General features: G+C 38.1%; 1 protein-coding gene and 1 long non-coding RNA gene across 2 annotated transcripts; one reads left to right on the top strand and one right to left on the bottom strand.

Annotated features, from left to right (window-relative positions):
• Positions 1–15,586: 15,586 nt before the first annotated feature.
• Positions 15,587–18,327, top strand: LOC111999934 (uroporphyrinogen decarboxylase 1, chloroplastic; the record flags this gene model as incomplete). The annotated part of the gene is given in 4 exon segments (XM_065763390.1): positions 15,587–15,739; positions 15,833–15,969; positions 17,516–17,898; positions 18,043–18,327. Coding segments are annotated over 4 exon segments (828 nt in total), but the record flags the coding sequence as incomplete, so codon positions are not given.
• Positions 18,328–19,439: 1,112 nt separating this feature from the next.
• Positions 19,440–21,380, bottom strand: LOC136063259 (uncharacterized). The gene is made up of 2 exons (XR_010624958.1): positions 20,726–21,380; positions 19,440–19,843 (listed from the first exon to the last, which is right to left on the bottom strand). It is a non-coding gene; the product is annotated as an uncharacterized LOC136063259 (long non-coding RNA).
• Between the last annotated feature and the right edge of the window lie 639 nt (positions 21,381–22,019).

Raw genomic sequence — 22,019 nt, 5'->3', positions numbered from 1 at the left:
GAGGAGGTGGTGTCCAGGAAATCAGTAGCATGTTTAAAGATATGCACAATAGTAGAAATCAGTAGCATGTTTAAAGATGAATTATTTTCGTATTTGATGGAAATTGAACTTATTCTTGACTAGCCATATATTCCATATGATAAAAAATGAAAGGTGATGGCTATGGAAGTTTGAGTGAAAAAGAATTGGATTACAAGTTGTGATGGCATCGATCAAATTAGATCATGATAAAAATAAATTATTTGAGTATAAGGGTTGTAACTTGTAATTGATGTCAGTCTTGATGCAACAACAAAAAATTAAATGGTATAAATGAAGCAAAAATAAGAGAAGGGAAGGGGAAAGAACTTTTTTTTTCTTGTGTTTGACTTGAAGGCTATAATAGAATGAAAAATAGCTATACGTACTTGAGTTCCACCTTAAGAGTTAAGAACTCATATCTCTCATTTTCCTCTTAAATTGGGAGAAAAATAAGATTGTTAGCTGAGAGAAAAACATCCTTCATCAAAATTTTATTTCCTAACCAAACAACAAAATTTTACTAGCCTCGGCCCCCTTTTCACCTATTTCCTTTCCTTCCCTCTCATAGCAAACCATGTCATGAAGAGTTTTTTTATATTATTATTATTTTTTTTTTTTTTTTTGAGTCATGAAGAGTTTAGACATACAGTTTTAGCTAGAGCATTAGCACCCGGTCTTCCATAAGCCATATGTTGGTATATTTTAGAATCAAGGCACAAAAACAATCCATTACCCAGATGTGTATTTGCTAAAACTTTTACAATACTGCTACAGTAGACTTCTACATATACATGTGACTATTCACCAATTGTAAACTTAAATTTCATTTTTTTTTTATTACTCACTCTCTCCCCTCTATCTTTCACTTACTCACTGACTCCCCTCTCTTCTACCTCGTTTCTCCCTCTTCTCTATTTGTGCTCTTCGTTTCCTCTCTATCGCTATCTCTCTCTACTTGTCGCGGTGGTAGGTTTACCTCTCTTCTCTGTTGCTATCTCTCTCTGGTTGCTGCCATGGGTAATGGGTTTGTTGATCGGCATAATCGGTTTGCTGATCGGTGTGGTGACAATTATGTTCTGCTACTATTATAGAAGCCAACAAATTGTGCCAAAGTAGACTGAGGATGTAACTAAAGTTCTCAATAAATTCATTAAGAAACAAAGACAAATACGATTATTAAATTTTTTTATGAACTAAAAAATTTTTATTCCAACAGCAGCAAAAAAAATTAAGCAACTACAACAGAGTCAACTGCTTCACTAACATTTTTCTTTTTCCTAATATGTTGTCTAGAGTCTTACTTATATCCATTATATTCTTATTCAAGTGGTTATATATTTTGACTTTTGTTTTTTTAATTTTAGTTTAATTTCCATTTCCTTTCATTCATAACATTACAAAGTACAAAAATAATGCACAATATTTTGATTAAAAAAAAATCAAAATATATAACCGACTGAATAACAATATAATAGACTAGCCTCATCACACATGCAAAGCACATGCGATGAGGCTTTTTTTTTAATCTAGAGTATGTGAGATTAGGAATTAAGGAAACCTGGAATTTAAAAAAATAATAATAATAATAAAAGAAACCGGTGAGTCTTGGATAAAGTTAAAAAAAAAAAAATGGAACGTGGTCTTGAGGGAAATATCAAAGTGGACTGAGATTTTTTTTTTTTTTTTTTTAAGATAATTTTGCTTTGAAGACATGGATTAGTAGGAAAATGTCTTATTTGTAAACATTTTACATGGAGTTAGAGATATATTTTTACCAGGTTGTCCTCGAGTTTTGTCCCTATTAAATGTAAGGTAGGGGTATTTTTGAACCACAAAAAAGTTCAGTTCAAATAGGAGAATCTTCTTTTATACTACTATTTAAGAGCTTTTTCTGTTTTGACTGGACATTTTTTTTAATTTCAAAATACCCTTACAACCTACCTTTAAGTACGGAAAAACTTGAGGATAACACTAAAAAATTATATCTCTAACTCTCTCTTAAAACATTTCCTACAAAATAGGATCACTCTCCCACTAAGCCACTCCTTCAAAGCAACTATATGTTTACTTTTCTTTTCTATTTTTTTTAATGGAAAAACAAGTTAAACAACGCTATATTGCTATTGCTTTTTTTCCTTTTTTTTTAAAAAAAATCATTCTCACGTATATCTTCCTATCAAATTTTTTTTTTTTTAATTTAAAAACATTCTCAAGTTTATCCCAAAAAAACCTAAATAGATATATACAAGTTTGTTTACAATTTAAACTGCTATTAACTTATATATATATATATATATTAAAAAAAAAAAAAAAAAAAAAAAAACTAAAAACTAACGGCTTTTCCAAATCAATTTGGAACAAAACCATTTCCTAAAATTATACGTGGATAATTTTTTCAATTGCCACATAGTGAGTTTGAGAAAAATTCTTCCAAATCGATTTGGAACAAAACCATTTCCTAAAATAATATACGCATTAAGGAATAGATTGATTAAGGAAAAGTAACTTATTCCAAGTGAATTTGCACCCAAAACGCATTTGTATTCAATTGAATTTGCATCCAAGTAAATTTTTAAAGTAATATTCCAAGTGCTATGTATGAGAGGAGATTATTTCAATAGCTAAGTCAAGAGATGTGATAGTATTTTGCAATGCTTTGATTAATGAAATTGTATTGAATACAAAATTTTATCAATGAAATATTAATTTGTCTGGCACAACTATGCAAAGTAAATATTGATAATGAATTGTATCAAGATTGCATTGGTTAAAGACTAAAAGGTACATATTAATTTTAGTAATGCACCAAAAAAATGTATTGATTCAAGTTAATTAAGACAATTAACCTTTGAGCATGCGCGTGAGTGCATACTTAGAGGTTCTTCTAGTTTTTTGGTAAAAGTTAATAATTTGCATCAATTATAATTTGAGATTATTACATTTTTCAATCACAAAAAAACCTAAGGGTGTGATGAAAAAATTATTTCATCCAACACGTATAACACTCATCAAACTCCTAGGTATTTTTGTAATTGGAAAATTTAGTAATCCCTAATTATAATAGATTCTAATTATTAACTTTTACCAAAAAAATAAAAAAAAAATAAAAAAAAAAGAAAAAGTCACTTAGGCTATAATGCAAAACTCACCATCTAAGTTTCACAGAATTCATTTCAATCGTCTAGCTTTGTATTCAGTCAATTCAATCCTATAAGTAATAAGTTTAAGAAATGTTCAATAAGTTAGCAATGTTTCTAAACTATTTAGGAAACTAACTACTTGTGGTGTGCATGGGTCGAGTTGGGTCGGGTTGAGGGAATTTTTTGACCCAACCCACCATGGTGGGTCAAAAAAAATTCAACCCAACCCAACCCATCACATAAGTCCAACCCAACCCACATGGGTCGAGTTGAACCCATGGGTTTGACAAATTTTTATTATTATTATTATTATTATTAAATTTATTAAATATATTATTGTAGGGTTAGGATTTGTGACCAAGCCCAAAAATAATAAATTTGTAGAGCGTGGATGATAGAGCTAGGTTAACTATGGAGCTTACAACGGTTGATCACAACATACAAGTATAAACCAGCATAAAAGTACACGTAAACACTAAGTAAGTTCAAGTCTGAAGAGACTTATGATAAATTGAATACATGTTACAATTCTTAGGGTTACAGTTAGACCTTTCTCTCTTCCTTTTTCTTTTTCTTTTTTTTTAGGAGCTCTTCTTCTTTATATAGCATCCTCCCCCATCATCCCCATCGTTCATTTGTTCTTCATCCAGCTCCCTACTTGAGTGCATGTCATGTCATGTATCTCCCTCAGCTTTTGTGAATGGCGATAGCTGAAGTTATACTGTTTAGCGGCCTTCTCCACATAAATGCGGCCAGAAAAGTTGCTGCAGTGCATTTAATACAGTGGTGACAGCTTTTCCTTTTAGATATTTCTTCGTTCCTCTTATCTCCAGGCATGTCTAAAGTTTATCTAGATTGCTAAAGTCACTAGTAAACTTATTCGAACCCCCCAGATAGTTACGTAACCCCAAAATCTTTTTATCCGAGGATAATCATCTCTTCGGAACACTGATGCTCTCTTTAGACGAAGTTTCTTCGTCCCCATGTATCCTTCTTTCACGCGAAGTACCTCTCGACAATTTTAGCCTCTTCGGACATGCAATAATCTTCACCTTGAGCTTTAGGCCCACTACGTATGGTTGGGCTTCCCCCCCACAACAGCCCTTCAAAATTTTAATTTTTCCTTCGCCTCCGAAGAGAAAAAATAAGATTTTGATTTGCTACAAAATAAAAATCAGAAATGCAAAAGTATCCTAGTTCACCCATGTAAGAGCATGGATTTGCGTGCTTCATAATTGCTGCTGTCGTTTCAAGGTTTTCAAAGCACCATTAATTACTCCAGGCGGCATTTTGTCTTTGCCATCTAATGGTAGACTACTGATCCAACGGACGTGATTCTTCCTCGAAATTTGGGCGGGATAACTCTTTCCCTTTCGTTTGTCTCTATATAAAGCCCTAGAGGAGGTTTTTCCTCTCTTACTTTACATACTTTCAAACTTTTCAACGAACAGAGGCATTCAAATCGATCAGACTCTATGACCATCACTTCCTAAATCTACAAGCATCTCCATAAGCTCAGATATCATTTTTCGATCCGATTCGTGTAAGTCTTCATATATTCATCCTTACTCTTCTCCTCGGACACCCTTTTTATCCTTCGAGTAGTCGCCCCTTAGTCACTGCATTTAGAGTTCCTTCTATCTTGTTTGTTTATGATGGGTAAGTATCAGTATCTGGTGGACAGTCCCACTCAGATGGAGAAGTTTAGAGCCACATACCGCATACCAGAAGATGTGGGTTTGAGATATAGCCCCCCAGAAAAAGTCCTAACAGATTGGAAAGAGAGTGAAGTGAAAATCCCTATCATCGCCTTCTTGGAAGGAGGAATGACGATTCCTATGGGCCCCATCACCATTAACTATCTTCGAAACCATAGGCTTAGCCCCGAGCAATGTGCGCCCAATGTCTTTAGGATTTTAGGGGCCGTCGATGATCTGAACCGCCATCTGGGCTTGGGATTCACCTGGTTAGACGTGGTGCATATGTACGAGTGCCACAGTAAAAAAGGAGCGGGATATTATTTGAAATCCCAATCTGACGCTGTTATGCTCGTCTCCTGCCTTCCCAAGTCTAACAAAGGGATGAAAGACGATTATCTGATCATCTCGAGTGCCTTGCATGACGGTTTTCACTGCCCAACCACTCCAGGAGAGCCAGGTGGGGGCATCTTAGATTTAGGCTTGCTAACATTAGATTTAGGATTGACTTTTCTTTGCAACTTAATCTTCTCGGTCTTGCTGTTGTTAAGCTTCTGATTAAATTTTGTTGTGATGTTGACAAATAAAAGAAACGTTTCTCCTCTGCTGAGCCTTACCAACACCGCCGCGCTCAACTACTTGTTACGATTAGAGATTTTTGTAAGTGAAGACGGGCAACTCCGATCGGTTCCCCTCATTCTCGATTATACATCCAAACCATCCGATTTGTAGCCGGTCGGGAACACGATAAGACAAAGAGACTATCACCTCAACCGAATCGACGTTGATCAGAAGGATTTTTTGGCTCCATTCGATCTTCCTCCAGTACCACATCCAAACCCTCAGGGTGTACCACTGCTCGTCCAGCCAGTTCAACAAATCCCCCTTGAACCGGTGGTTGTAGGCGAAAGGGTTGGCTCTTCGACCTCCTCACTAGAGGAGTAGATAGATAAATTTAAATTCGAAGGAGAAGCTTTAGGAGAGGTTCAGGTGATACCATCCTCAGATTCCGAGGAGGAGATTGATAGGCAATCCAGTGTCCATCCTCCTATCCTGATAACTGCTCTTCCGGAAGACTCTTCGAAAGAGGAAGATATGTCAAACTTGAAGGCATTGATGAGGAACAGGGACAAGAAGGCCGAGCCGAAAGGCACTGGGACTTCCCAACCAGTGGTAAGTTTGCCTCCACCGCCACTTCAGGTTCCTGATCTCGGCTTAAAGCCCATACTGGACCTGAATAAGAAGAGGCCTCTCGAAACTGAGGAGAGGGAGGTGGTGGTGCCACCAAAGACAACCAAGCAACAGAAGGTAGCGAGAGACCACAGGAGCAAAAGGGCATCATCTACTGAGAGCCGAGATGAGCCTCCTGTTACTGATGTACGCTAAGGGCCATGCACATGGTCTCCCAAGTTGGAGCTGGACGGCGCTCCTATTTCTTGGGAGACTTCCCTCAGAAACTACAATGGGGGAAGAGCAGGGCTAGTGGCTGAAACTTTGGAGCAACCATTGCTCCTCCCCTGAGACATGAAGTCATACAGGCGCTTTAGCCAGTATAAACTCCTCATGTCCCTGAAGAGGGACCTGGCCATGGTAAGTGAGTTAATCCAACTCTTCAGTTTAGCATGTTAATTTTTCACTTGTTTTATGCTAACTCTTTTATTTTATTATGCAGATTACCCAACAAGTCTTATGGCCGAAGAGTGGAATAAAAAGGCATACATCGAAGCCTAAGCAGAGGCCCACTCTCGGTCTGAGGCAGAGAAAACCTTGGGCAGCTTGAAAGAGGAGTTTTCTCAAATCTCCGAGCAGCTCAAAGAGGTAACCCACGAAAGGAATAGCCTCAATGCCGGCCTACAAAATGCTGAGAGTCAGGCCGCAGCCCAACGCAAGTTGTTAAATAAGACTCAGACTAATTTGGCAGCTGAGAAAGCGCTTGTGAAGAAACTCCACGCCGAACTCCAAAAGGCTAAAGAGACTGCCAAGATAGCCCAAAGGAATGCTCAGCTGGCCAAGGAGGCGACCGAGGCTGAAAAGAAAGCAACATACCAACTAGGAGTGGAGGTGACCGAAAAAGGTCTAACTGAGCAGTTTGCCTCGGTCAGCCGAGGCTACTGCGATATAACATGGGGCAAGGCACTGGATGCTGCTGGGGTGCCTGCTGACTCGGAATTGAGGCTACCTGAGAGCATATATTACGATCCTGACATCCGAGAGCTCCCAAAATCTGATCCCCCTCCTTCAACACAACTCCCAAAGGCTTCGAAGCAATCCTTGGTTAGCGAAGTTCCTCCCACTACCCTTGAGGCCTCCAAGGAGTCTGGTTAGCCAGGTGATCAAAGCAAACCAGCTAAGCCACCCAAGGATAAAGGCGAGGGCTTGGAAAAAGAGAAGACCTCTTTGGAGTCCAAGAACAGGGCCCCAGAAGCTGCTGCTACTCGGACAAGCCAGGCTGCCGACCCTATGGTCTCTCAAGCAAAAGCTTAGATACTTAGGTTTTTTTTTTTTTTTTTTTTTTTTTTTTNAGAACCGATAAGGAGTATTAACTAACCCAAATCATCTGGTCCGAGGACTACAGGCATGATTGGATTTAAGTTTAAATACTTAGAGAACCGATAAAGAATGTTAACTAACCCAAATCATCTAGTTCGAGGACTACAAGCATGATTAGATTTAAGTTTGAACACTTAAGAGAACCGTTAAGGACGACAAATTGTCGTAGTGATTAAAGAGAAGATTCGATTAATAATAGTACCTTTTGAGATTATTTACATTCCAATGTCGTAGTATTACATGACTATCTAAGTCCTCTAGGAAATATGCTCCAGTGCTAGCCCCTGAAGTGATACGATATGACCCTTCCCAATTGGGTCCTAGCTTCCCCCAGGTCAGGTTTTTCGCAGTGCCCACAACTTTCCAAAGTACCAAATCACCAGGTTCTAGAGGCCTTAACTTTACGTTGGCATCATAGCCTTGCCTGAGCTTTTGTTGGTAATGTGCCAATCGAACCATTGCATTTTCTCTCCTTTCCTCAATCAAATCCAAACTCCTTTCTAGAAGTTCATCATTGCTGGTCGGACTGAACGAACTGGTTTTCAGAGTTGGGAACCCAGTTTCCAGAAGGATGACAGCTTCAGCCCCATAAGTCATCGAGAAAGGGGTTTCTCCAGTAGATCTACGAGGCGTAGTTCTGTAAGCCCAAAGTACGTGTGGCAACTCTTCCACCCACTTGCCCTTCGCATCGTCTAATCTCTTCTTCAATCCATTGACTATGACTTTGTTAACTGCTTCTACTTGTCCGTTCCCCTGGGGATAAGTAGAGGTGGAGTATCTGTTCGTGATTCCCAGTTCACTACAATAATTCTGAAATGCTTTACTGTCGAACTGTAGGCCATTTTCCGAGATGAGAATATGAGGAACTCCGAAACGAGTAACAATATTCTTCCACATAAATCTCTGCACATCTACGTCTCGGATATTGGCCAGAGGTTCAGCTACAACCCATTTGGTGAAATAGTCTGTGCCGACCAGAAGGTACTTCCTGTTTCCTGCGACTTTTGGGAACGGACCCACTATATCTAAGCCCCATTAAGCAAACGGCCATGGACTAGATAGTGGGTTGAGGACTCCACCTGGTTGGTGTATGTTCGGCGCAAATCGTTGACATTGATCGCACTTCTTAACATACTCATGGGCTTCTTTTTGCATGTTCGGCCACCAATAACCTTTAGTGATGACTCAGTGAGCTAAAGATTTACCTTTGGTGTGACTCCCATAAATTCCTTCATGCAACTCCTTTAGTAACAACTCAGTCACTTCAGGATGTATACATAACAGGTACGGTCCTGAATAGGAGTATTTGTATAATTTCTGGTCTTCAGATAGCCAGAATCCGGTCGCCTTCCTCTGAATTTTGTCAGCTTCCCCCTTTTCTTCAGACAGAATATCTTCTTTCAAGAATTTGACTATAGGGTCCATCCAGCAGAGCCCGGTTCTGATTTGGTGAATTTGGACTGCATCTCTTCTTGCCTCGGTAGGCCCATGCAAGTCCTCGACGAGGATAACTCTCGGCAAATTTAGCGTCGAAGAGGTAGCGAGTGTGGCCAGAGAATCAGTATGTGCATTACCACTTTTGGGAATATGTAGTAAGCTGAAAAATTCGAATTCCGACGGCAGACGTTTAACTCGGTTCAAGTATCCCTACATCCTTTCATCCTTCGCCTCAAACTCCCCCTGTACTTGACCCACAACTAACCTTGAGTCCGAGAACAACTCCACTGCCTTTCTTCCCATTCTTTGGACCATAGACATTCCCATCAATAGGGCTTCGTACTCCACCTCATTATTTGTTGCCAAGAAATCCAGCCTTAATGATTTTTCAATGATGATTCTCTCAAGAGATATCAATACTAGCCCCACTCCAGAACCTTTTTGGTTCGCTGCACTGTCCACATACACTTCCCAACGGGTAGAACCTTGCTGAGAAATCATGCCAACCAATTTTTCATCCATGTCCTTTTCTGCCGTTATTTCTTCTAAACTAGGTTCTATGAACTCGGCCACCAGGTCTGCAAGGATCTGCCCCTTGACTGAAGTGCGAGGCATGTAACCCAAGAATTTGCCAACCTCAATTCCCTTGTGTGTCACCATGTAACCCAAGAATTTGCCTGACCCTACATCAGATGAGCATTTGAAAGCGTTCAGACTTAACTTATGCCTTCTTAGAATTTCAAAAGTGTTGTCAAGGTCCTTCACATGCTCATAAATGACTTTGCTTTTTACCACCATGTCATTTATATAGACCTCAATGCTTTTGCCTAACTATGATTCAAACATCCTGGTCATCATTCACTGGTAAGTAGAGCCTGCATTTTTCAAACCGAATGACATCACTTTATAATAGTAATTTCCAGTAGAGGTAACAAAAGTGGTCTTCTCCTAGTCATCTAGGGTTAACGGTATTTGATGGTAACCTTGGAAAGCATCCAAGAAACTCATCCGGGAATGGCCGACAATAGCATCTACTAGCTGATCAATTTTCGACATAGGAAAAGGATCCTTAGGACAAGTCTTATTTAAATCGGTGAAATCTACACAGACTCGCCATTTCCCGCTCTTCTTCTTCGCCACCATAATATTTGCTAACCACTTGGGGTAAAAAACTTCTTTAATAGCTCCAGCCTGTTTGAGCTTCGTTACTTCTTCTTTGACTGCATCTACATGTTCTTTAGATAGGCGCCGAGGAGGCTGCTTCTTGGGGACAATCAGTGAGTTGACCCTCAAATGATGGCAAATGAACTCTGGATCCACTCCTAGGGCTTCGTAAGCACTCCAGGCAAATGCATCAATATTTCTCTTAAGGAAATCAATTAGCTCTTCTTTTCCTAGTTGAGGCATCTGAGATCCGACTTGAAAGAACCTTTCAGGATTGTCCCCAATTAAAACTTTTACCAAATCCTCACATTTAACGCCTTCATCAAGATCTTCGACGGGCGATACTTGACTTTTTAACTGCTATAAGTCTCCCTCGGCGCTGGCCGAAGACTCGCTTTCGGGCTTATGCTAGATGGCAGCCACCAAGCATTGTCTGGCCGAGGACTGATCTCCACGAATTTCACAAACTCGCCATTCAGATGGATATTTAACTTTTTGATGTAAAGTAAAGGAAACAGCCCCTAGTGTATGTAGCCAAGGTCTGGCTACAATTACCGTATAAGGGGAATACACATCTACGACAATGAAGTCTACTTTCACTACTTTCGGGCCAGTCTGTACAGGCAGCCGTATCTGGCCCTTCGGGGTGACAATTCTTCCCTCGAAGCTAACCAAGGGAGAACAGTATGGTGTTAAGTCATCAGGTTTGAGGTTCAGCCCCTTGTAGAGGTCAAGGTACATTATCTCCACCGCGCTACCCTGGTCCACCATTACCCTCTTCACATCATATCCTCAAATTCTGAGGGTGACTACCAAAACGTCATCATGAGGTTGGATAGTTCCAATTTTATCTTCGTCCGAAAAGCCTAAAACTAGTTGGATAACCGATCTAGCACTCCTCGGATCTCGACCAAAGTCCCCTACCAGTAACCGGGCTACTGACATAACCTTGGATGGCCAGGACCCTATTCTTCCTGGTGCTGCGAAAATGACGTTAATAGTTCATAATGAAGGTTTCGAAGAATCATTCCTCTCGAGCTCGGAATTCATCTGACCTCCTCGACCACTGGAGTGATGCAAGAGGTGCCTCAACCTACCTTCGCGAACCAGTTGGTCCAAATGATCCCACAAACTTCTGTAGTCTTCAGTAATATGCCCATGGTCTTAGTGGTATTGGCAATAGAGATTGTGATTGCGCCTCTCAGGATTCCCTACCATCTTACTTGGCCACCTAAAGAATGGCTCATTCTTGATCTTTTTCAAAACTTAGTGGACTGGCTCCTTGAACACTGTATTGACTGCTTGAGCATTTGTTGATCCCGACTGCCCAGCGAAATCTCTCCGTGGTTTATTGTTATTGTAGCGGTCCGACCTGAAATCCTTCCTCTCTTGGGGGATAACCTTGTCCTTACCCTTCCCTTGTTGCTGATCTTCTTCAACCATTTTATATTTTTCAATACGGTCCATGAGCTGACGCATGTTAGTAACAGGTTTACCAGACAATGACGTCCTTAAACCGTGGTCAGTAGGGAGGCCAAGCTTGAACGTGTCAAGGGCCATTGCATCAAAGTTGCCCTCCATATCATTAAACATCTCCCAATACTATCCGAGTACGCCAACCCTCACGCATGCTCAAGGATAGCAGAGAAGACAAGGGCCTGGCCACTCTTCGGCATGTGACAAAACGTGAACCAAAAGCTTGAGTGAGCTCGTTATAAGAATTGATGGAATCTGCTTTCAGGCTGTCGAACCACCTCATTGCAATCGGTCCAAAACTGGAGGGGAAGACCTTACACATCAGAGCTTTATCTCTGGAATAGACAGTCATCCTTTGATTAAGGTGTCTCATATGCTCCACAGGGTCCGTTTTACCATTATAAATGGTAAAGGTTGGCTGGTTAAAACATCGATGAAGTCTCGCTCCTTCAATCCTATGTATGAAGGGTGACCTAGAGATTTGATTCAAAGCCTTACTTATAGCATCGTTTCCTACCCCTTCACGTGACGGGCTCTGAGGTTGCTTTTTACGACGGTGCTCCTCTTTGTATGAAAAGGATTCACTAATTGGTGTTCAAGACCTCTGCTCGTAAGTGACATCTTGCTCGTCACCTCAATCCTTATCTGAATGCAAAGAAATATGTTTTCTTTTTGCATGGCGCAACTCTCTCCTTAACCTCTTAATTTCCAGTTGCATGTTTCTCTTCTCTGCATGAGACATGTGACTTCCTCCATGTGGTTGACTTCGCTCAGGGTGCGTAGTATGCACGCTACCTTCACGATCTTGTCTCTGCTACAAATTGAGAAAAGGGTATATGTGTTGAGACGCCCTAAATTCTGCTGGTTGTTGCCTTGGTTCAGCCATTATCAACTGCTGTTGCTTCCACTTATACTCAAGCTCTCCACACAAACGGCGTTAATTGTAGGGTTAAGATTTGTAACCCAAACGCAAAAACAATAAATTTGTAGAGCGTAGATGATAGAGATAGGTTAACTATGGAACTTACAACGGTTGATCACAACATACAAGTATAAACCGGCATAAAAGTACATGTAAAGACCAAGTAAGTTCAAGTCCGAAGAGACTTATGATAAATTGAATACAGGTTACAATTCTTAGGGTTACAGTTAGACCTCTCTCTCTTCCTTTTTCTTTTTTTTTAGGAGCTCTTCTTCTTTATATAGCATCCTCCCCCATCATCCTCATCGTCTACTTCTTTTTCATCAAACTCCCTACTTGAGTGCATGTCATGTCATATCATGTATCTCCCTCAACTTTTGTGAATGGCGGTAGCTGAAGTTATACTGTTCAGGGGTCTTCTCCACATAAATGCGGCCAGAAAAGTTGCTGCAGTGCATTTAATACGGTGGTGACAGTTTTTCCTTTTAGATATTTCTCCGTTCCTCTTATCTCCAAGTGTGTCTAAAGTTTATCTAGATTGCTGAAGTCACTAGTAAACTCATTCGAACCCCCCAGATATTTACATAACCCCAAAATCTTTTCATCCGAGGATAATCATCTCTTCGGAACACTGATGCTCTCTTCGGACGGAGTTTCTTCGTCTCTATGTATCCTTCTTTCATGCGAAGTACCCTCGATAATTTTAGCCTCTTCGGACATACAATAATCTTCACATTGGGTTTTAGGCCCACTATGTATGGCTGGGCTTCCCCCCACAATTATTATTAGTATATATTATATATTTTTAAAATGTATAATAATATTATTAGTGTATATTATATATGTATATAAAATATATTATATATAAGTACTTGTAGTATATAATATTATCATTAGTATATATTAAATTTACAGCTGATTTAAAAAAATTATTAAATATATAATATATTTTAAATATATTAAATATGGGTGGGTCGAGTCGGGTCGGGTTTGGCGGGTTTGTAATTTTATGACCCACACCCAACCCGACTCGCTATAACAAAATTTTTGTGACCCAACCCAACCCACCAAACCTTAAAAACCGAGCCAACCCGGCGGGTCGGGTCGGGTTTGGCGGGTCAGGTTTGGCGGGTCAGTGAGTTTTCTGCATACCCCTACTAACTACTCAAGTCTTAGAAACTTGAGTTCTATGGAATTCAAGTCTTTACGCACCTAAGCAACCCAGCAACATAAATGCAACCCAAAGAAGCAACAAAATGAAAACAACGATGCAACAAAAACAACTAATCAAGAGAAGCAACAATGGAGCGACAAAGCAACCCCCACAGTTCGGACTGAACCCATGCGACAAAGGCTCCAAGCGAGGGAAATTGGCTTGAACTAAACTTGTCCACTTTGGATTCTCACTCTCTCTCTCTCTCTCTCTAAACCAAATTTGCAAAAACCCTAGCCTTTGGGTTTTGGGTATTTTATGAATTTTTAATTTGGGTTTTAAGAAATAAAATTGGATTCTCACTTTCTCTCTCTCTCTCTCTCTCTCTCTCTCTCTAAACCAGATTTGCAGAATCAGAGCCTTTGGATTTTGGGTATTTTCTAAATTTTTGATTTGTTACAGTAAACTCGAGCCTAAAAGACTCGAGAAGTTATAGCCTGTTTGGTAATGTTGTTCTAGTAACATTATTTGTATTTTTCAAAAATATGTGTGGGTGAAAAAGTGTGAAAATACGTGTAATGTTGTTTAAATATTATAAACTATTGTTCAAAATATACTATCAAACAACATCTAGTTTTCTAAATAGTTCTAACTAACAAAATTGTTTGAAAATGAGCTTTTTTTTTTTTTTTTTTTTTTTTTTTTTTTTTTTTTAAATCCAGTTTTTCCATTTGATTTCATCAAATGCACTATTAGTTTCATTTTTTTTTAATTCTCCATAAAAAAATCCATAAGAATTAGCAGAAAAATTATATTTTGAAGAAACAAAAGTTATAAAAATAGAAATCCTATTTGAATCTCTCTCATATCTATTCCTCTCTTTCTGTAATCTGAATCTCTCTCTCTAGGCCGGACCCAAGGAGCTCCATTCCAAGCTTCGTTCATGGCCGACCACCAAGCTCAAGCGCTCGCCGCTTCTCACTGGTCACTATTCGACTAATGTTGCTTGGCGATAGTCAAGTTTACTGTCCGACTATTGTTTGCGTTCAGCTATAATTCCACGGTTGGGTTGTTGTGTTTGGTTGGTTTCAGAGTTTTTTGGATTTGGTGAACAACCCAGCGAGGTGAGGTGAGCTCTCTCTCCTATTTGATCTGGGTCTCTAGATTCTTTCTCTTCAATCTAATCTGGGTCTCCTTGGATTGATCTGATTTGGGTTTTCAAGTTCAGTTTTTAGTCAAAATAGAAAAACCCATAAAAATTGTTTCATAGTTGAATAAATAGCGAATGTGTTTCATTGTTGAATAATTGTGGGATTTTTTTTTTTAATAATTAAATTAGTTTTTTGCATTTTTCAATTATAAAAAAAAAAAAAAAAATTCACTTAACGGTAGACATAACGAAAGTTAGTAGAAGGCCTGAATAAGGCTCCGCTTGGGAGTTCATAAGGGAATGGAATGGAATGGAATGAAATGTATTTAACTAAGGGAAATGAATGGAAAAGAATGGAATGGAATGAAATTAAGTAACCTTGATTGGATGTTTTAAAATAAAGGAATGGAAATGAATGAAAATGAATGAAATGTAAGTAATCCTGTTTGGGAGCAACATAGAGGGAATGGAATGAAATCATTTTACGATAATATTACTATTAGACCCCTATTTTAAAATAAATGGTTAAATATATAAGGGTATTTTAGGAGTTTTAGTAAAAAAATCATTAAATCTAATTCTATTCTCTCTCATTCCTTTCAATTTCGAGAGAATGAAAATTTGAGATTTTAAGGGAATAGAGAAGAATGAGTGTTCCTTCCTACCCATTCCATTCTCTCCCACTTAAACTCCCAAACAAGAGAATAAACTTTTCATTCCCTTCTTTAAAACTTCAAAAAAAAATTCTAAAATTATTTTTTTATTTATTTTTATTCCATTCCATCCTCTCCTACAAAGTGGAGTAAAGAGTTTTGAAAGTTACGTGGACGTAATTTTTAGAAATATGTGCGATAAAAAAATGGGTGAAAATACGAAATCAGTGCTGCTATCCAACAGCCCTGGGTTGTTGTTTTTGAGATTAAAGAAAGTGGGTCTATCTCTTTTCTCTATCACTCTTATCATCAGATTCAGATAAAAGAAAATCTTCTCTCACAGTTTATCAGAAATGGGTCTCTATTCCCCAACCATGTAAGCCACTCTCTTTCCCTCTCTCTCTCTCTGCGTCCCCCTATGTTTTTGTCAAGTTGCAACTTTTAACAAAGTAATTTCGTATTCTTGCAGTGTGGTTTGCCCTTCAAGCTTCTTCACACACTTGGCTTCGAATTCTAGCTTTCCCACCAGACCTTTCTTTCCTCCTAAAACAAAATGCTTCTCAAAAAAGTTCCACGTGGCGTGCTCTACTTCTACTTCTCCTTCTGGTATGTTTTCTTTGCTTTTCTTTCTCTACTATATATATTTGTGTGTATACTTTAGGTTATGGTACTCTGCCTGATAATGGGTAATTCTGCATTTTTGTTTGTTTCAATTGGTGAACATGTTATAGCTTGCAATGGGTTTTGATGGGCACACAGAAATTAAATTAGTAATGCCCACAATCCTAAGTTACAGCTTTCTATTTACTTGTTTGGAAATGTATATTATATATGAGGCTTTTTGTGCTTTGTCATTTAAAATTGATAAACTACTATATATTTCAAAAGCTTAAGCTATTAGGAAAATGTAAATTTAATCACTATTTAAACACAATAACACTCTCCTCAGGTGTGGTGGATACGTGGGATTAAATTTTTTATTTTCTATTTTTATAATTGGAGGTGGAGTGAGATAGGATTCAAATTTCAAACTCAAAGCTACTTGCTATACCATAATAAATTACCAGTTGTCCCAAAAACTTAAGTTATTAGAAAATGATGAATTTAATAATTTAACCTTTATTCTATCAAGAATATTGCCAAAAGTTTTAGCTAAATCTATGTAACTTATTCCCTCTGACTGAGCTACGAACAACATTATGATTTTGAGTCCATCCCTTCAAAGGATGTAACAAATTGGAATAACTTAATTTTAGTACTACACACCTAGCCACTCACACCCTGAAGCAGAAAAACTGGTTCATAACTCTTTCTATATAGTTGTAACTCACTTTTTAGATAAGATGGGTGTATCCAAGCACTAGAAACAGTAGTAGAAACACAGCAGCTGGAGCAGCCCATAAACAGTAGTTAGTTGACCTTTTCCATTTCAGGATGACTTTTAGGGTCACATGTATTCTATGCTTAGGCTGACTGCTCAAGATAAAATACTTCATATGACTTTGGTGGAATTAGATGTACCAAATCAATGTTCTTAAGCCATAAGTTTCTGTTAAGTTCTCTGTAATAATAGCAATGATGGCTGTTATGAAAATATGCATTCTTTTATGTAGAATATGTATTCCTTTAATTTATTAGGCTACCTGACATAAGGTATTTCTTGTATTACACTTATACTATTTTATGCTATATAATAAATGAAGATCATTCATAAAGTTGCCTTGGAGCCTGTTTAATATGACATTTGCTGGTTTTACTTGTACCTGCAAATATTTTTATGTTGTCAACCCTGCTCTTGTAGTCTTATGGAATTCTTGGTACATCCGCTACTATGGAGCCCATGACAAAGGATTTGCCATCTGTTAATTTAACCTTCTTTTCCTTTCTTCCCCCTCATTTGAAAATTACCTATATCTGTTGTATTATAATGATATTTTCCCAATGTTTTGGACTCCACATTTGAAGATAAATAGATCATCTTTTTTTTTATCTGTTTCTCAACCTTGATGTTTTGGGGACATGTAAATTTTTTTCCTTTGAGAATCAAGTATGCTATTGTACCATTGAATATTACTTGATGTTTGGACTCCATGATTTGAGATATGCGGAGATCTTCATTTGACCCTCTTATGTTATTTATTTATATTTCCAGATCCTATTTTGGTTAAGGCTGCAAGGGGAGATCCTGTAAATCGACCTCCAGCGTGGATGATGCGCCAGGCAGGAAGGTATATGGCTGTTTATAGAAAGCTTGCAGAGAGATATCCATCCTTTAGAGAGAGGTCAGAAACAACTGATCTCATTGTACAAATCTCTTTGCAGCCTTGGGAAGCTTTCCATCCCGATGGAGTTATTATTTTCTCTGACATACTTACCCCTCTACCTGCCTTTGGTGTCCCATTTGACATAGAAGAAGTAAGGGGTCCTGTTATCCAGTCACCGATTTATTCTGAAGAGGGATTGAAGTCTCTGCATCCCATTGACTTAGAAAAACTTCATTTTGTGGGGGAATCCCTTAGGATATTGCGCCGGGAGGTACTTTCTATAGTCATTCATGCCTAGAAAGAATAACAATTGTACTGTTTGGCATTTGTTTTACATGTAAATTATGATAGAAGTATAGTATCTCTCTTTAGTCTTGGTTCTGTAAGTTATTTTATTATTTATTCTTTTGGGTAGGTTGGTGGGAACACTGCTGTTTTAGGTTTTGTAGGAGCACCTTGGACAATAGCTACATATATAGTGGAAGGGGGTACAACGCGCACATATACAACCATAAAGACCATGTGCCATACTGCACCACATGTATTGACGGCCCTTCTTTCTCATTTGACACGGGCAATATCAGACTACATTGTATTCCAAGTGGAATCTGGGGCTCATTGCATACAAATTTTCGACTCATGGGGTGGACAACTACCGCCTGATATGTGGGAACGCTGGTCAAGGCCTTATATTGAAGAGGTAAATTGGAATGAATGATTTCACCATTCACTGCTGTAGTTGTGGATGACATTGATTATTTTAATCTGGGCACTATAAAACTTTTCTTAAACTGTGCACTATGATATTGGGACTTCCTGTTAACAATTTGCTTCACAGTGCACTATGCATAGCTTTATCCCCCCCCCCCCCCTTTTTTTTTTTCACTCCTCACCCACCGAGTGCCTATGTCTTCGAGAAATCCATGAGGAAGACTTACATCGGTCTGATGCCAGCGAAGAGCCGAGGAATACAACCCAGTCCGACGCTGGTGAAGATCGGGTTCCCTTGGTGGTGGTGGATGGGTTGATCAGCGGTGGGTTTGATGGATTGATTGGCATTGGGTAGATTCGTTTGATCTGTTGCTGGGTTTGATCGGTTGCGTTTGTTAGGTTTGATTGGTTGATTGGTTTGATCGGTTGGTTGATTTGATGGCTTGATCAGCAATGGGTAGATCCGTCTGATCAGTTGCTGGGTTTGATCGGTTGCGTTTGCTGGGTTTGATCCGTTTGATTTTTTTTTCACATGGATTTGATTTTTTTTTTTTTTTTCACATAGGTTTGGTTCATATGGTTTTGGTTTCACTATTTTGATCTTCTGTTTTGATGGGTTTGCTAGGTTCATCATGTTCTAGGTTTGATCAGTGAAGAACACGAAGAGTGGGTTTGCTGAGCTTGTGCAATGAATCATGTTTTGGGTTTGATTATGTTCTGGGTTCATCATGTTTTGTGCTTGTACAATGAATCACCGTTTTGATCAGATTAGCTGTGCTTGTGCAATGAATTCTGCTGGCTTGTGTACATGAAGAGTACACGCACATGCGTTTGGAGTTTAATGAAATGGTGCGTCTCATATTTTCATTCCTGCGTTTCTCATCTCAACGTTTATTTTGTCTACTGTAGCGTGAGTCCCATTTGAGTTTTAAATGCAAACGCTGAAATAAGCTGAGAAACGTGGATCCAAACACTACCTTAGAAAAGAGATTAATTTAAAATATATCCTCTGATTGCAGATGCCAAAGCAGCCCGAATTGAGTACTGAGTATTAAATTTGTGATGCTCGAAGAAAATGGTAAATGTACAGGTACACCGACCAAAATTAATAATTTATTAATTCATTGAATAAATTAATCATAAATTACAGATACAACTGATTTAACTAGTTAGCTCACCCACAACCACAACAACAACAAAAAATGTACACAATCTCAAAGCTTTTAGGAAAGCCCCTCCTCTACTACAAAACAAAGCTAAATTGAGATTAAGCATGCATGTTTACAGCAATATGGTAGTGAAAACATAATAGCTTGCTTGTGCTTAGTGAATATTGTCCTCAAACTACCAATTTAGAGTCTACTGTTTGATTTTGATAAAGTGTATCAAACTTCAAGCTTCTTGCGACTTCAAAAAAATGTGCAACAGCTTCTTCAGGCGTCCCAACAAGAACGCCATGTCCTAAATTTAGAATGTGTCCCCTTTGACCTGCACACTTCACAACCCTGACCCCAAAAAATCAAAATCAAAATCAAAATCTATTAGTTAAATACTATTATGAAAGTTCCAAAGTCAGTTTTAAGTTTAATTTCAACAAGAACCAAAAGTGCATGATTCACTTCATGTCATGTCAGACACCTCATAAATGTCAATTGCCACCAAAGCCATATGCATTAATAGATACATAAATTAAATCAAAATTCTTTAAGTTTCAGAGTCACACCTGGTAATTTTGTTAGAAAATGATACCCATGTTCTTCTTGTTACACAAGTAATTTTGACTATAAGAAGAAAGACTCAACCCGCTCATGCAGAGACTCAGGTAAGTAAGTGTCATTTAGATGTTCCAATTAGGATATTTTCAAACCATTGGAAATCTTTATCATCTCTGTGGAATAATAACTCCATTCCTAACCAATTTCCCTGACAACATATATCTATCCAACTCTTACTTCTTGATTGAATAGAAAAATTACAAATCTATATAATCTTAGGCAATAAACAACAAAGAGGAAAGTCTCTGTTGCAAGCACATAGAAGCTTTTGAATGATATGTGGCTCGCACCGTTTAGAGGTCATTTGGTCAAGTTTCGCTTAAACCCCAAATTTGGCTAGGGTTAGGGTTTTAATTTTGAAGAGTTTTCTCCTTTTTGTGATATCTTGTTTGTTTTTAAGTCCGATTCTAGCAATCCACTTGTCATTTTAAAGGACTTAAATTTTCTATGTATTAGGACATGAATCATTTCAAGTAAACAGTCAGATTTTGGTCAAACGTCTATTAAACTTAATTAAAACTCTCAAATTTTATCTAATTTGAAAAGATTTAGCAAAGGAGAGGGTATGAATTGCAGATGACAGAAATTTTATTAGAAACTTTTGTCACAAACCTTTCAATTTCTTCTGTCAGGGCAGGAAGTGGAGAAAATAAGCAAGCAGGGTCAACGTTGCCTTGTACACTGACCTCCTTACCCAATCGTTTCCTTCCATCTTCCATGTCCACTGTCCAGTCAAGCCCAATCACATCAACGCCAGTTCCTTTCATACGCTCAAGAAGACCACCATTTCCATTAATGTATAGAACAAGTGGTGTTTGAGGACATTTGTTCTTCACTATACTTACAATCTGCACTTTCAGAAAAACAATTAATACCAAGGAAAAATAAGAAAATGTGAAAACTTACACAAATCATGCTCTGCTCTCCAGAACACACAGACACACACACACAAAGAAAATAAACAAAAAACAAAACCCTAAAACAGTTGATATCCTGCAATTTTGTCAAGAATATAGCATGTAGACATAACGTGTACAGCAATATTTCATCAAAATGATAAGTGAGAAGGCAATGACAGATAGGTGAAAACGATGTTCTTGGTCTATGAGTCACTCTTCGCATGTTACAAAATTGTGCTCTGCAATTTTCACAGCAACTAAAATTCTATACATGACACACTAACTATGCAAGAAACTTGAGACTTGAAAATTCACACCTTTGCATATCGTGGCAAACCAAGTAGAAAATAATATTTTAAAATTTTTAGGGTAAGACAGTAAGTCAAGTAGAAGTAGATCCATACAATAAAAGAGAAAATGGTTTTTTTTTTCACGGGNAATTTGAAGTCCCAGGACCAGCCTTGGTAGGAGCAACACATCTTGTGCTTTTCTTTTATTGGCAATTGGCACTTAGGCGTTTGATTTGTTGTGATGTTACATTACACCGTAATATTACATTAATGTAATTTCAATACAAGAATACAACATTATATTGTTTAGAAAGGTGATGGGATTAAGGTGATTTGATATATTTTGTAATTTTAGATTTTGGTAATGTTAGAAAAAATAAAATAAACTAAAAACCTTAATGTCACATTATCGTAATGTGCATTACATCAAAGGCACATTACAACGAACCAAATGCCCATCTAAAGTTACAAAATATATCACATCACCTTAATCTTATCATCTTTCTAAATAATGTAATGTTGTATTCTTGTATTGAGATTACATTAATGTAAGATTACAATAATGTAATATAACAGTATAATGTAACATTACGGCGAACTAAATACCTTCATAAGCTCTCGTTTAAGTGGTCAAAGTTGCAAGTGTGTATTGGGCACTGCTCTTTTATCGTACTATTCATGATGCTATTATAAAAAAATACTTTATTCTGAGATGTT

The sequence above is a fragment of the Quercus suber genome, unplaced genomic scaffold, assembly GCF_002906115.3.
Source record: "Quercus suber isolate HL8 unplaced genomic scaffold, Cork oak 2.0 scaffold_504, whole genome shotgun sequence".
Lineage (NCBI taxonomy): Eukaryota > Viridiplantae > Streptophyta > Magnoliopsida > Fagales > Fagaceae > Quercus > Quercus suber.
The sequence above is the reverse complement of the archived record's forward strand: the minus strand, read 5'-3'. Positions and strand labels throughout refer to the sequence as shown.